General features: G+C 42.7%; 1 protein-coding gene across 1 annotated transcript; it reads left to right on the top strand.

The window, feature by feature from the left end:
* The first annotated feature begins 7,194 nt into the window (after positions 1 to 7,194).
* LOC146392721 (uncharacterized) lies at positions 7,195 to 8,328 on the top strand. Its single transcript, XM_084952115.1, has one exon. The coding sequence runs from the start codon at positions 7,195 to 7,197 to the stop codon at positions 8,326 to 8,328; it is 1,134 nt and encodes a 377-aa protein (XP_084808241.1).
* Positions 8,329 to 15,549: the final 7,221 nt, after the last annotated feature.

Genomic DNA, 15,549 nt, shown 5'->3' with positions numbered 1-15,549 from the left:
GAAAACTGATGTTCACAAAAACTTTTCATCTAATCTGACTGAGCTGGAGCTGTTTTGCAAAGAAGAATGGGCAAGGAGGGAGGAGTGGTGCAGTGAGCTCAACGGGACGGTGCTGGAGAGGCAGGTGAGAACACAGCTGATGGCGTTTGGGCTGATGACAGTTTCCTTCCCCTTTTTAGTGAGACGGGAGAGGAGCGGAGGGCAAGCTGGGATCAGCTGAGACCGGAGCTGTCCAGACTGCAGACTGTCACAACAAATGAAAACCCAAAATAAACGTGGCATCTGGCAATAAAGAACTGTGTGTGTACATGTGTGAAGTGCATCTCACAAGTGGTTCTACAAAGTATTGACTCAGGGGGCTGAATAATTACGCACACCCACTTTGCAGTTATTTATTTGTAAAAAATGTTTGGAATTATGTATGATTTTCATTCCACTTCTCACGTGTACACCACTTTATATTGGTCTTTCACGTGGAATTCCAATAACATTGATTCATGTTTGTGGCTGTAATGTGACAAAATGTGGAAAACTTCAAGGGGGCCGAATACTTTTGCAAGCCACTGCTTTTACTTTTCTGGGAAGGCTTTCCACAAGGTTTAGGATTGTTTTTTGAGCATTCGTCTATAAACACATTTGTGAGGTCAGACACTGATATTGGCCAAGAAGACCTGGCTCGCAACTTCCACACTAATTCATACCAAAGGTTTTCTGCTGGGTTGAGGTCAGGTCTCTGTGCAGGCCAGTCAAGTTCTTACACACCAGATTCCCTCATCCTTGTCTTTATGCACCTTGCTTTGTGCACTGGTGTGCAGTCATGTTTTAACAGGAAGGGGCCATCGCCAAATTGTATTATGCTCCCAACTGGGAGCAAGAAATTGTCCAAAATGTCTTAGTGTGCTGAAACATTAAGAGTTCCTTTCACTGGAATTAAGGGTCCAACTCCTGAAAAACAACCCACACCATAACGAAACACTTGGCACATTGCAGTAAGACAAGTACAGTTCTCCTGGAAACCACCAAACCCAGTCTCATCCGTCATATTGCCAGACGAAAAAGTGTGATTTGTCACTCCAGAGAACACACCTCCACTGCTCTAGAGTTCAGTGGCAGTGTTTGCATTGCTATTGGTGATGTAAGACTTGGATGCAGCTGCTCAGCCATGTCTAGGATATTCCCTAGACACTGATTTCTCTACAAAAAGGCATTTCAGAGAATTGAGAAAATCTTTCTTTCACCACCTATGTCCTCAGTTGATAGTACCCAATCTCCACTTTTGACAGTTTGATAGTTAGCAGATCCCTTTTCCTTCCTTAGTCACTTGATAATTTTCCAGAATTGCTTCATGGCCAACTGAAAGTCTTTAAAATGATTATGAAAATAAAAACATGGAAAAAAAGAGTTTTAAATCAAGTCAAAACTTTTTGGCCAGCACAAACTTCTTTTTAGACCACTTCAAAGGTGTGTTTGTTTAGTTAAGACTTAGTGTAGGGTTAAGAATTTAGAATTTACTATGAGATAAATGTGGGAGAATATGTTGCCATATTCTAAGGGTTTTGGACTGGTGATGGTTAAAAGCAAGTAGGATGCCTTAACGTCAATGAATCTCTCAACAAAGGGTTGGTGCTTTAGTTTGTAATATTCAGTAGTTTGATTGTCCGGTCTGGAATAAAGTAATGGACTATTGACCTGACCTACATTGTCACCCACAGGGGCATGTTGGTTGTATGGCAAAATTACATCAAAAATCTTCTTTGAGTTCATGGCAACTGAGAAATAAACCCAAAGAAGAAAGCAAAATATTATAACATAAACAAAGAAGAACTGATGAATATTAGCACATGTGGTGGAGAATGGGTGGGTGGGTGTGAAATGAGAATGAGACCATAAATATTAGTTTGTTTTCTCTGAATAGCAGAGAGGTCAGAGAAAGAGACAGCAAGACTGAGAGTGCAGATATTAGTACATTTATTGTGACTCAAAAAGAAGAAGCTGTCACTTTGACTTAGCTTTACTCACCTACTGTGCTGCAAGGTCCCTTAGTGTGTGCAATCATATATATTTGTCTTTGTGCATGTGTCTGTGCCTGTCTGTGTATGTGCATGGATGTTTATTTTACAATGTAATAATATGTTTTATAGTAAATTCATGTTACAAAAACTTTGGAATTTTGACATGACATTTTGACTCATAAGGAAAAAAGTAAATGGAAAAAAAAAGAAGGTCTATTTCATTTTACTTTTAAGTGGGTCTCGAACCTGAGAAAGTTTTCAGCATCTATACTTAACTAAGCCTGGGATTTTCCCTACGCAAACAGTTCTTGATCTCTTGCCTCAGTGGAATGAGTAGTCATGGCAGCTATGCACAGTGACAAGTTATTTTAAAATGTTTTCTTTTATCTCCTTTTGCTTTAAGAATTGCACTACTGTGCAAAAAATCATAACTTAGACCTTATTTCTCATATTTTTCAGAAGCAATTTATTGAAACACATACATACATAGAACTTCTACATAAGGGAAACACAGAGTATGTAAGTCTATCATGCTTAAATGTCCATATTTGGCCTGAACATAGCCTGAACTGACAAGCTTTCCAGATGTCTTGAAGGACATTCCAAAGCTTTTCTTTGCATGTTGACTGCCTGCCACTCACTTGGGGGAGGAAGGCGTCTCCACCAGCTCTACTTTTAAGATAAAGTTTAAAACTTTCCTTTGTGACATTGTTTGTAGGATCAGATGACCCTTAATGATTCCTTAGTGATCCTCCATAGACACAGACTACAGGACACAAAAATCATAATATGAGAGGGATCCCAGCCATCTATTTTCAGTCATTTTCTGTCTTCTCTTCCCCCTAAACATCCAGCCAGTAAGCTTAAGGCTGCTGCTCACTGAGCCTGACTTTTCCATAGACTGCTTTTTGTTGAGGACAATTTGATCTGCACTGCTGCCAAGTTCTTGCTTCTTGAAGATCATTAGCTTATTGGTCCTCTCTCCCAACTATTATAGTGTCCTTTCCTTAAAATATAAGCGCTCTGGGAATGCTTTTGTTACTGAATCCAAACATCAGATCCCTGATGTACTACTATAAAAGAGAACAAGTTCCCCTAAAGTTTGCAGCACAGAAAATGGATTATCAAAGATGTGTAGGTAACACTGAGAAATGGAGGATGAAGTCACCTCTGGCTCTACAAGCTGGGAGCCCCCATACCATCTGCCAGAAAGTGATCCCATTTGGCCCAGCAGATGATGCTACTGACAAATTAGTCCACTGTGACACCTGGAACTTATGGTTCCATGTTGAGTTTGCAGAGATGGAAGACATGCTTCAAATATAGCCACACGTTTTTGTCTAAATAGTTTTTTCTCAAGGTTTATTTTACATTCATTAGCTACATTGTTGTTCATCATTTGCCACCTTGAAACGTTATATCCAGTAACACACATCCTCCATGTACTTCATGAAGCTGGTCATGGGTACACAGACAAGGATAAAAGCTAGCTTGAAGATAACAGATGAATAATGGATGTGGCAACAAATCTTCTTGCATCATAGTGTTGGGAAAGCTTTGGAGTTCTTGTCCTTACTTTTCTCCAAAGGTGAAAAAGGAGCAAAACTTTGCTGCATGGATCAGCACCTGATGACACCAGACTCATTAAATTTACATGGGTCCACAAACATGGAGACTGTTTCTCCACCTCCCAGAGCCTACCCTAACCCTAACCAGAGTAAGTAATCAGCTCTCCATATAGAAAACAACAGTGATGTTGGCCACACTAACACCTAATGCAGGTACAGTACTAAGCTGAAGAGAATGTGTTGCACTAGGCTAAATCAAGTTAATTTTGACTTAATACGTAAAATACTAAACACATAAATTGCAGATGAAATGGTGGAAATGAGCCTAACATTCACCATAACCCGAAACAGATTACTGGGAAACTGTTAGATGTTAGAAGGTTAAACTCATTTGCTGGCCAAATGGTACAGATATGTTCATGTTGCTAATAACAGTTCAAACACTTTTTACAATGTATGACATCTTTTCTATAGCAGCAAAGTCACAGTCTGAAAATAAAAAGGTGGGTTTTTCTTTTTTGTTTTTAGGTGAATTAAAATCAACACACCTTTAACGGAGGAGGTTAGTAAGTTGGGTATTGATATATAACTTAAGTGAATACCTCCAGAGCTGAATAATGAATAGTTTCTTCAGTAGCCACTTAAGGCTGGCTCCAAAAACGAATCAGTTACTGCAGACTCCAGTGTGCCTTTTAGTACAACTGTATAGTCCGTCACTCTTATTTGGACTGGTTGCAACTGGTTGCCTTGGATTTGAGAAAGGCTAAACTTGCGTCACCAGCAGTTATTTTACCCTTCATTTCTCTTAGAACTTTAGACCTTAACAGTATGTTTTTAGGCGATTGTTGTAGCATTTCACTGTGGTAGTATTTCAAAATGTCTGAAATCGTTTCTTGTAATTGCTTTAATTGATTTCATGTTTTTGTTCTTGAAGATCTTCATCGAAGAATAAAAGTACATCCAAATTATTAAGGCCTTTTTCTGTGATTGATGGAGTTGGTGAACTTTTGCAAATGTAACATTCCCCCTGCCTCATTGCTAAGATAGATACTAGCCAGAAATGGCACTTTTAGACAACAAATGAACAGCCCCGTGTTCCCAATGTAACATTTTGTACTGTGTGTCTTTAAACTTGGTCAAATCCACTGCAGAGAAATGGCTTGCTCTTATGGTTAGACCATTATAAGTCAGTATTTTGGTTTAGATGGTCACAGCTAGAATGTTTGCTAAATTAAACAAGATGTGCTGGTTGGCCTTACAGTAAAAAAGAGAAGTATTTGCACAGCTGGGCACTGAGCCGTTAAATCTCCTGAATATTGGATCATTCCTGCACTGTACTTTTTTTGTTTTTCTATTTATTCCAGCCAGAAGGCATCAAGGTAAAGTACTCCATCAGTGAATTATTGGATTGTTTGGAGAGAGAGATGGAGAGAGGGGAAGAGAAAGCGCTCTGCAGATTTCTCAGTAAAGTTGCCAGCTGAGAACTTATCTACTCTCTGCTTTGGGAAAGTAATCAATTTCTGCCTTTTCTGCTAGAAAACAAGTTCACACTTTTCTACTGCAGATTTATTGGAATGCTTGACATACTTCAGGAAGTTCTGCTCACTCTAAGTGTAATTTAGCCTTTTTTTCTGCTATAATTTTTGGATTAGCATTATATAGGGTCAATTGAACTTACCGTAGTTTAATGAAATGGCAAATGGTTAAAAAGAAGAAGACTTGAACATAAATATTACCTGCTATAGTGCTGCATTCTGCTTTGGTTTTCCTTTCTCTCTCATGTACTGCCCGTTTCCCTCCTGTTGGGTGGTCTACTGCATCTGATTCAACTTTCCTCATCAGGTGCAAAAGTGCAAAGTCTAATCTAAGGAGCTTGGAAAGAAAAGTGTTGGGACACTCATACAGCTTAAAACCTGGAGCTCTCCACCAATTGTGCTTAGAACTGAAGAAGAGGTGAAATGTCTTCAAGAAAGCTTAAAGAAGTCAAGACGCTTTTCTTTCCAAGCTCCTTAGACTACAATGATCTGGATGACTGAGACCCTTCACAGACATACAAAGGCTAATAATGAAACATTAGTCAACGTCAGTGGGCTACCTTTAAATTTGATAAAAACGATGGGGCATGACTACAATGAAACTACTCACTTTTTAAATTTGGGATAGCATTAAAAAAGATCTGTGATCTTCTGCAGCTTTAGCCCATCTGCCGTGAGGCTTGACATATTGCTTGTTAGGAGATGCTCTAATGCACACCTTGGTACAACAAGTGGTTATTTACTGTTGCCTTCTAATCAGTCTGTTTAGATAGCATTTTAATTATGACACATTGCTGTTATTTCATATTGCTGATGTTGAAGCCCTTGTAGAGTTTGGTTTTTTCTTTTACTTTTGTTTTTCTACCCAGAATGTCATGTGGAGTGAAAGTCCAAGTCTACATGACAAACAATTACACAATCATTTCAATAACAAGTGATGTCACTGCAATAACATTATTATTACTTTGCTTTCAAAGCATTTTATTGTCTATAAAGGAGAGGTCAAAGGTCAAATGCAAGTGTTTGTACAGTACTGCTATATGTTGACTATACACACCACACTTCTGAATCATAGCCATTTTTTGAACAATAAATCATTCAGTTTGTAACAGTTGCTATTGTAATGCAGTGTATCGCCACATGGCGGCGCCTCCTGTCTCATGACTGGTGTGTCACCCCCTTTTTGTTCTTCTTTGCACTCCTCCTATAACGGATGCTCCCGTGTGTACGCGGACTAGTGTGCTCTTTAGTAATGTGTGGTAGAGGTAGCACTTTTATTTTTGATATTGTAAATAAATGAGTACTTTTTGGAAAGTCAGAAGCTGTTGCTCATTCGCTATCCACTTGCACACCTCCGCGGCTGGCTTCATCTCCACCGCAGGTTACAAGTGGCGCCCGAACTTTTTCCCCTTGGACTTCAGACGATTTTTGTATCCCGCCGAAGATTCTTCTCTTCTAGCACGTGAACTGTTTCGGAAATCCCCCCCACTTTTGCGGACGCTCAGACGTTTTCCCCGGCCATGGCCGCAGCCTCAGCTCAGGTGGGACCCGACTAATTTCTGGATACCGCGGTGTGCCGCTGCTCCGCTTGGGAGAAAGAAAAAGAGAGAAGCTGACTCCGCGACGTGAATGGACTCCATGGATCTGTTATTTGGACGTGCTGTTGGTTTCGTCTTCAAAGGATTAATTCTTCTGTGGAGAGCCTGGACATGAACATTTCTGCTGGCTTTTCATTCCCCTTTCCCTCTGCTGAGACTAGACTGACTGTAGCACATGTAAGTGATAACTTGGCCAACTACAACTGTTGGTACTGGTCTTCGGCTCAGTATAACGAAATGATTTAAAACTAATCTTGCATTGAGCTCTAGTGTTGCCGACATGCTATTGTAATAACATGGCTCTGATCACTCCAGTCTAATTTCAGTTGTTGGGCGAAATTTTATTTGTGGTTTTTCTAAATTTAATCTTGAACGCATTTTTGCAGTTTTGTCTTTCTAGTCTGACCTAACTGACTCTTTTACTGCTATATCAATAACTGTGCTGTGCCCTGGAGCGGCTTAATTTTTTTTTGAAATCGCAATGGCACACTACCCAGACGACTCAGACATGGAACTTACCTCGTTACCGATGTGCCAGATAGTTGAAAATGTGACTCCTAGGCTTAGCCAACAAGTGGTGGAGTTAAGAACTGAGGTGAATAAGCTTAGTGATTGTTTACGTGACTCACTGAACATACAGCAGAGTTTACTAAAGCAGTGGGACCAACTCACAACGGGGAACTCTCCCCCTCCTGCAGTCCCACAGTCTCCTGTTTTCCCAATGGCCACATCGACACCTCATGTTCCTGCGAGGGACAAAACTGAACCCACCAACAGTACCAATCCGTTCCTGCCCAGCAACCCATTTCAACCTACAAATCCGTTCCTCCCATCTCACTCACTTGAGCTCAGCAGCACTTCCAGAGTGATTGCGGCAGCTTTACATCACGCCAAACTGGAGCCTCCTGTGTATGCTGGGGACGGCAAAGTGCAACCTGAGGACTGGTTAAATGCAGTTGGCACATACAAAGCCTCATTGAACCTAACCGATGGGCAATTGCTAAACGAACTGCCACACTTTCTTGCAAAAGAGCCCGGGAAATGGTTCAAGGCATTGAGCTCCCACATCACATCATGGGCTCAATTCTGTCAACTGTTTAAGACAGTTTTTCTGCCCTCCGACAACCAAGAACGCATCCTGAGAGGAATTTTGGATCGTGTTCAGGCTCAGGACGAACCGCTCCCAACCTTTGTTGCCCACATGTTGAGTGAGTTTGACAAACTGAAGAGTCCTCCACCTGAAAAAGACAGAATCGACCTAATTAGTAAGCATGCTCTTGTAAAATACAGAGTTGCCCTGTATGGCGCTAATGTCACTTCTGTAATGGACCTGCTGCTACGTGCTCATGAGCTTCACTCAGTGCTTGGACCACAAAGACCACAGCCTGCTTTATGTGGCAAAGACAACTATAAGCCTGAACCTTACTGCTTCAAATGCTCTCAGCCAGGGTTCACTACACGCACCTGCCCAAACTGTAACACCCAACCTCATTTGCCACAACGAGCCTCAAACACCGCTAGGCATGGCCCAGTCCAGCCATTGCCGGCACCTGGCCCCTCTGACCCTGGCCATGAAAAGGTGGAATTAAGCAGCACCACATCCCAGCCACAATAAAGGCAGTCGGGAAACTACGGGGGGGGAGGACATTTCACAGAGGACAATCTTCCCCCAGTTACTAACGGAGCCTCACACGCCCGATTCACTACAGGGTGGACACAGTCTTGGACACTTGGAAGACAATTTTTCACAAGTCCACTGGAATACCCCACTAAGAACGAAAGTGAACTTCAATGCTTCATCTGTGGATGCTACCCTCGACACGGGTGCTACCCTCGACACGGGTGCTTCCCTCTCGGCTGTACGAACAGATCTCATTCAAGTAAATGACTCTTACCCTAGAAACACAAGTGAGTGGAATGGTCCTGCAGTTAACCTCGCCAATAATGCTCCCTGTATCCCTGAGGGTGTTATTTGGCTCAATATTGGATTCATGAACAAGAACTTTTACCAGCGTTTTGCAATAATACCAGATTTGTCTTCTCCTTTCATTCTGGGAATGGATTTTATGGCAAGAGCTTCTGTTTCTATTCACATTCCCACTAGAACAGTCTACATTGAGGACATCCCCTGCCCACTCGCAGACGATGAAGAGGACCTTCAAAATGATTACTCACATTCACCTGGAACACTGATGTCTTTGGACTTGATTCGCTCAGACTTAACAGCCAAACTGTCTGAAGCAAGTCTCTCAGAGAACAACAAGGATGCTTTACTCAATCTGCTCAGCAAGTTTAGCTCCTTGTTTGATGGTCAACTTGGTCGAACAGCTCTCACTGAGCACGCCATAGAGACTGGCAATGCAACACCCGTCAATCTCCCACCCTACCGCACGTCACCTGCTAAGAAACGTGTGATTGAAGAACAAGTGCAACCAATGTTGAAGGACAACATCACTGAACCTTCCACAAGCCCTTGGGCAGCTCCTGTAGTCATTGTAAATAGAGCGGCCGCGGAACCAAGGTTTTGTGTGGACTTTCAAGGGCTCAACCAAGTTACCCAAAAAGACTTTTATCCCCTGCCTCGTGTAGATGAGTCTTTGGACTTTCTGGCACGGGTAAAGTTTGTCTCGACATTGGACTTAGTGCAAGGCTATTGGCAGGTTGCTGTAGCAGAGGACTCGAAGCCTAAAACTGCCTTCATCTCTCACTGCGGTCTCTTCCAGTTTCGGGTGCTGTCCTTTGGGCTCTGCAACGCGCCTGCAACTTTTCAGAGACTCATGAACTCTGTTTGCTGGCCTCATTTACAAAACATGCGCAGTCTACCTGGATGACATTGTTATCGCCTCACCTACCTTTGAACAGCACTTAGTGGATCTTGAGGAGGTGCTGGGCAGACTCCAGGCTGCTGGCTTGTCATTGAAGCTCAAAAAGTGCCAATTCTGCCTCGATGAATTCACCTTTCTCGGGTACCGCATCACATCATCAGGTGTTAAGCCCGATCCAGGCAAAGTAAAGGCGGTTAAGGAGTTTGATACCCCAACCTCGGTGAAACACGTCCGTCAGTTCCTTGGCTTGACTGGCTATTATCGGCGCTTCATTCAGAATTATGCCCGCCATGCCGAACCTCTTCACGCCATCACCAGAAAGGACAAATCTTTCCACTGGGACGACACCTGTCGAAGGGCCATGGACACTTTGAAGGATCATGTCACATCAGCCCCGATCCTGTCATTTCCAGACTTCAACCGTCCCTTTTCCATTCACGCCGATGCATGTGACATTGGTCTTGGGGCAGTGTTGATGCAAAAGGATGACAAGGGTCGTGAGTATGTTGTGGCTTTTGCTAGTCGCTCCCTTCACAAAGCTGAACTCCCCTACTGCACTTCAGAGAAGGAGTGCCTTGCTGTGATATGGGCTCTGGAACACTTCCGCCCATATGTTGAAGGTGTTCATGTTACTATCTTCACTGACCACAACAGTCTCAGGTGGCTCATGTCCGTCAAAACCCAACGGGCCGACTCGCCCGCTGGTCACTTCGTTTGCAGGACTTTGATTTCACAATAGTGCACAAAACAAAGTTCCCGACGCACTGTCACGCAACCCTCTGTCTCTGACCTGTGACAGGCCGACTGATCTTTTACCAGATCATGCTGTTATGGGCAGCCTGGACATTCGTACTCTGCCCCCCATCATTCTGGCTGACCGTTCACAATTGAGACAGCTGCAGTTAGACGATCATGTCACAGGTCCACTCCTCAGAGACATTGAAGCAGACTCTCTGAACAGCTCGGACAATGCCACCTTGTTACAGTATGTTGTGTATGACTCTCTTTTGTATCACAGAGAACCCAAGTCCACATGTGCTTTGCACCCTTTGAAAGAGCTGAAACTGTTTGCCCCTACTTCCATGAGAGGCACCTTGCTGGACTATTCTCACACCCAGTTTCTGTGAAACTCAGAAACCAGTCTTACTTGTTATCATCTATCGTCCACCTGGGCCTTACACAGAGTTTCTGTCTGATTTCTCAGACTTTATATCTAATTTAGTTCTGAGCTCAAATAAAATAATTATTGTGGGTGATTTTAACATCCATGTAGATGCTAAAAATGACAGCCTCAACATGGCATTTAGTCTGTTATTAGACTCAATTGGCTTCTCTCAAAATGTAAAAGAACCCACCCACCACTTTAATCACACTCTAGATCTTGTTTTAACATATGGCATAGAAACTGAACATTTAACAGTGTTTCCTGAAAACCCTCTCCTGTCTGACCATTTCCTGATAACATTTACATTTACAATAATTGATTACACAGCGGTGGAGAGTAGATTTTATCAAAGTAGATGTCTTTCTGAAAGCGCTGTAACTAAGTTTAAGAATATAATCCACCCACTGTTATCATCTTCAATGCCCTGTACCAACACAGAGCAGAGCAGCTATCTGAACGCTACCCCAAAAGAGGTTGATTATCTTGTTAATAATTTCACCTCCTCACTACGTACGACTCTGGATACTGTAGCTCCAGTGAAAACTAAGGTCTCTAATCAGAAGTACCTGACTCCGTGGTATAATTCTCAAACACGTACCCTAAAGCAGATGACTCGCATTTGCGCAACACCTCTAAAATTAGAAATATCCTGTCTCAGAGTGACGCTGAAAAACTAGTTCATGCATTTATTACTTCCAGGCTGGACTACTGTAATTCATTATTATCAGGATGTCCAAAAAACTCACTGAAAAGCCTTCAGCTAATCCAAAATGCTGCAGCAAGAGTACTGACAGGGACTAGAAGGAGAGAGCATATTTCTCCTGTTTTGGCTTCCCTTCATTGGCTTCCTGTTAAGTCCAGAATTGAATTCAAAATCCTGCTCCTCACATACAAGGTCTTAAATAATCAGGCCCCATCTTATCTTAATGACCTTGTAGTACCATATCACCCTATTAGAGCACTTCGCTCTCGCTCTGCAGGCCTACTTGTTGTTCCTAGAGTATTTAAAAGTAGAATGGGAGGCAGAGCCTTCAGTTTTCAGGCCCCTCTTCTGTGGAACCAGCTTCCAGTTTGGATTCGGGAGACAGAAACTATCTCTACTTTTAAGATTAGGCTTAAAACTTTCCTTTTTGCTAAAGCATATAGTTAGGGCTGGACCAGGTGACCCTGAATCCTCCCTTAGTTATGCTGCAATAGACGTAGGCTGCCGGGGGATTCCCAAGATGCATTGAGTTTTTCCTTTCCAGTCACCTTTCTCACTCACTATGTATTAATAGACCTCTCTGCATTGAATCATATCTGTTATTAACCTCTGTCTCTCTTCCACAGCATGTCTTTTATCCTGTCTTCCTTCTCTCACCCCAACCGGTCGCAGCAGATTGCCGCCCCTCCCTGAGCCTGGTTCTGCCGGAGGTTTCTTCCTGTTAAAAGGGAGTTTTTCCTTCCCACTGTCGCCAAAGTGCTTGCTCATAGGGGGTCATATGATTGTTGGGTTTTTCTCTGTATCTATGAAGCGCCTTGAGGCGACTTTTGTTGTGATTTGGCGCTATATAAATAAAATTGAATTGAATTGAATTGAACTATTACCACGACCACCCCACAGCAGGTCACTTGGGTGTTTCTAAGACTTTGGCTAGACTGCGTTTTAGGTTTTTCTGGCCCAAAATGGCGGCTGATGTGAGACGCTATGTGTTTTCATGCTCAGTGTGCCAACTCACCAAGCCAAGTCAGAAAAAAGCAGCCGGTCTTAAGGTTCCCATTGTCCCCCAGAAACCCTGGGAGTATGTGGGTGTGGATTTTGTTGGGCCACTTCCCCGCACCCCCGCTGGTAATGCATATTTGATCGTGTTTGTTGACTATTTGACTAAATGGGTTGAAGCCAGTGCTGTCAAAGAAGCTACATCTCAGGTAGCAGCTGGTAAATTCGCCACTGACATTTTTGCTAGACATGGTACACCCACTTACCTGATTTCTGACAGAGGGTCTCCTTTTGTGAGTGAGCTTTTTGAACATGTTGTTTCTGCCTTAGGCTCGGTGCACAGACTCACTACGGCATATCACCCTCAGACAAATGCTACTGAACGCGTCAACCGAACTCTGAAAACTGCAATCCGCGCTTATGTAGGTGATAAGCACACATCATGGGACAAGTTTCTCCCTCAGATTTGCTTTGCTCTGCGTACTGCCCCCCATGACAGTACAGGTATGACTCCTGCCATGATGCTTTATGGTCGTGACCTTATCACTCAGCCTTCTACAGCAGGTGTTGATGAACCGGGTGTGCCTTACCCTGAGACTCTGAGAGCCTCCCTGCAGGAAGCTCACGACCACGCCAAAGCAGCTCTGGACTATAGCCATGACAGACAAAAACGTTACTATGACTTGAGACATCGACATGCCACGTTTCGTGTTGGTGACCTTGTGAGAGTTAAGACGCACCCCAGGTCAGACGCTCAGTCTAACTTTACTGCTAAACTTGCACCACTGTTTGAGGGACCATTGTGTGTATCTCAGAGACTCAGTGATGTTAATTACAGGCTCACTTGGGTGGACTCCGGTGTGGATGCAGGTGTTTATCATGTTGTGAACATGCAACCGTTCCATACCTGGGACTCTCTCACTTCCAAAGAACATTCTGTTTCATCGCCTGCTGGGAGAGAGACCGCAGAGGATCTGAACTCACACTGGCCCCCCTGCAGACACTGACATTGACTCTGAGCCATTCCCCTTTGATTTACCAGACATTGACTCTTCTTCTGGTGCGGGCGCTGTTTCAGACAGTCTTTCACCCAGATCTGTCCAGCACCCAGCTGCTGGTGGACATTACAATTTCAGGCCCAGACATTGTCCCAGAGTCACATCTGGCTAGAGCAACAAAAGATGGACTCATGATTTTCACACAACCAGGCTTGATCTGAAGTGAAATGTTTTGGTTAAACCTGTGTGATGCTGTCTTGTTGCATTGCTATTTTGAGTCGTGATATATAGATGTTTCTGTTTGCTCTACTTAATCCAGTTTTATGGCTCTTTAGTGCGTTAAGGTTCATTCTTGGCATTTACTTAAAAAAAAAAAAAAAGTGAAAAAACTAAGAAAACTGATTTTCCACTGTACATATTCGTGTTATTTTCACCAATTTCATTTTTAAATGGTCTTTTGCCCTGTGTGTGTGCACCAATCTTAGCTGTAACCTCTATGTATAGGGTACTGTTAGGTGTGGTGTGTGCTTTTTCAGCTGTGTACGGCTGAGGACAGCCTTTTTCTCACCAGGGGGGACTATGTAACAGTTGCTATTGTAATGCAGTGTATCACCACATGGCGGCGCCTCCTGTCTCATGACTGGTGTGTCACCCCCTTTTTGTTCTTCTTCGCACTCCTCCTGTAATGGATGCTCCCGTGTGTACGCGGACTAGTGTGCTCTTTAGTAATGTGCAGTGTTGGTCAAGTTACTTGAAAAAAGTAATCAGTAACTAATTACCGATTACTTCCCCAAAAAAGTAATCCCGTTACCTTACTGATTACTTATTTTCAAAAGTAATTAATTACTTAGTTACTTTTTAAAAACGATTTACAACCTGAATAGGTGATAAAGCGATAGATCTTTCAGCCCAATTCTATTTTTTTTGCATAATCCATCATACAAAATGTAATCAAATGGAAAAGTCTCTTTTTAAAACTTGTTTTATTAGTTTTAATCTTTTAACTTTATGCATCAAGCAAAAATTTAATTATATGCAACATTCTCTGACTGGAAGAAATTTGTTTAACATTTAAACTTATTTTCTGCACATTCCAGCACATAAAATATTTTTTTTTTGTGTGTTTACACCCACTCTTTCAAATAGATGCAAGTAAAACACAGCAGAAAATAAATAACATCAAAGACTAGTGGCCCTGTTGCTCTATTTTCACCTGTAAAGCAGGACTGGCGTAGGCGGAGGTTTACCCTGGTGCAGGTGTGCCGCAGCGGTCAGTGGAAGAATCCGCGAGTTTCTCTGTGAGTTTCCCATTACGTGGTAGCGCACTCCCGGTGCTTGCTCGGAAGTTTAGGGGTTTTTTTTCGCTGTAAAAAGAAGTTTTCTTCCCACGCAAAACGGACACTAATGTTTTTGTCACTTTTTATGGAATCTAACTCAAAGTAAGGTCAGTACTTCCACGCTTTAAACGCTGCACGCCCATACTCTCTCCCGCACTCGATATATGATCCATTGTTGATCTGCACACAGCTGTTGTCACGAACGTCGCACTCGCTTACGTCACTGTCATGAGACATTCTCGCAAAAAAATCACGGTTTTAGTAACGCAGTAACGCAGCGTTCCTATGGGAAAGTAACGGTAATCTAATTACCGTTTTTGCAATAGTAATCCCTTACTTTACTCGTTACCTGAAAAAAGTAATCAGATTACAGTAACGCGTTACAAGTAACGCGTTACTGCCCATCTCTGGTAATGTGTGGTAGAGGTAGCACTTTTATTTTTGATATTGTAAATAAATGAGTACTTTTTGGAAAGTCAGAAGCTGTTGCTCATTCGCTATCCACCTGCACACCTCCGCGGCTGGCTTCATCTCCACCGCAGGTTACAAGTTGAACACAAAGACCTTGTTGGATCTAAACCAAATTTTAATGAAAAATGAAAATGACCACACAAAGTTTTATCAGAGTTCATGTAAAGCTTTTTAAGCTATCATGTGTGCAGACAGAATGACACACCCATGCGCACAGAAGCGTTACCAAAAACCCAGCTTCCTTGGGGTAGATAAAAATTCCAAAATGGCAATTTGCCTGGTAAAACTGTAGCTGCACAAAATGTGGAGCTGCCTGGTAGAAGAACTCTTGTTTGTCTCAT

This window comes from Perissodus microlepis, chromosome 2 (genome assembly GCF_051167445.1).
Source record: "Perissodus microlepis isolate ML-2025 ecotype Zambia chromosome 2, ASM5116744v1, whole genome shotgun sequence".
Lineage (NCBI taxonomy): Eukaryota > Metazoa > Chordata > Actinopteri > Cichliformes > Cichlidae > Perissodus > Perissodus microlepis.
This window is presented reverse-complemented; position numbering and strand designations above follow the sequence as displayed.

Bases quoted from the DNA above. Each gene is read 5' to 3' on its own strand.
- LOC146392721 (XM_084952115.1), top strand. From the start codon at position 7,195: ATGGCACACTACCCAGACGACTCAGACATGGAACTTACCTCGTTACCG.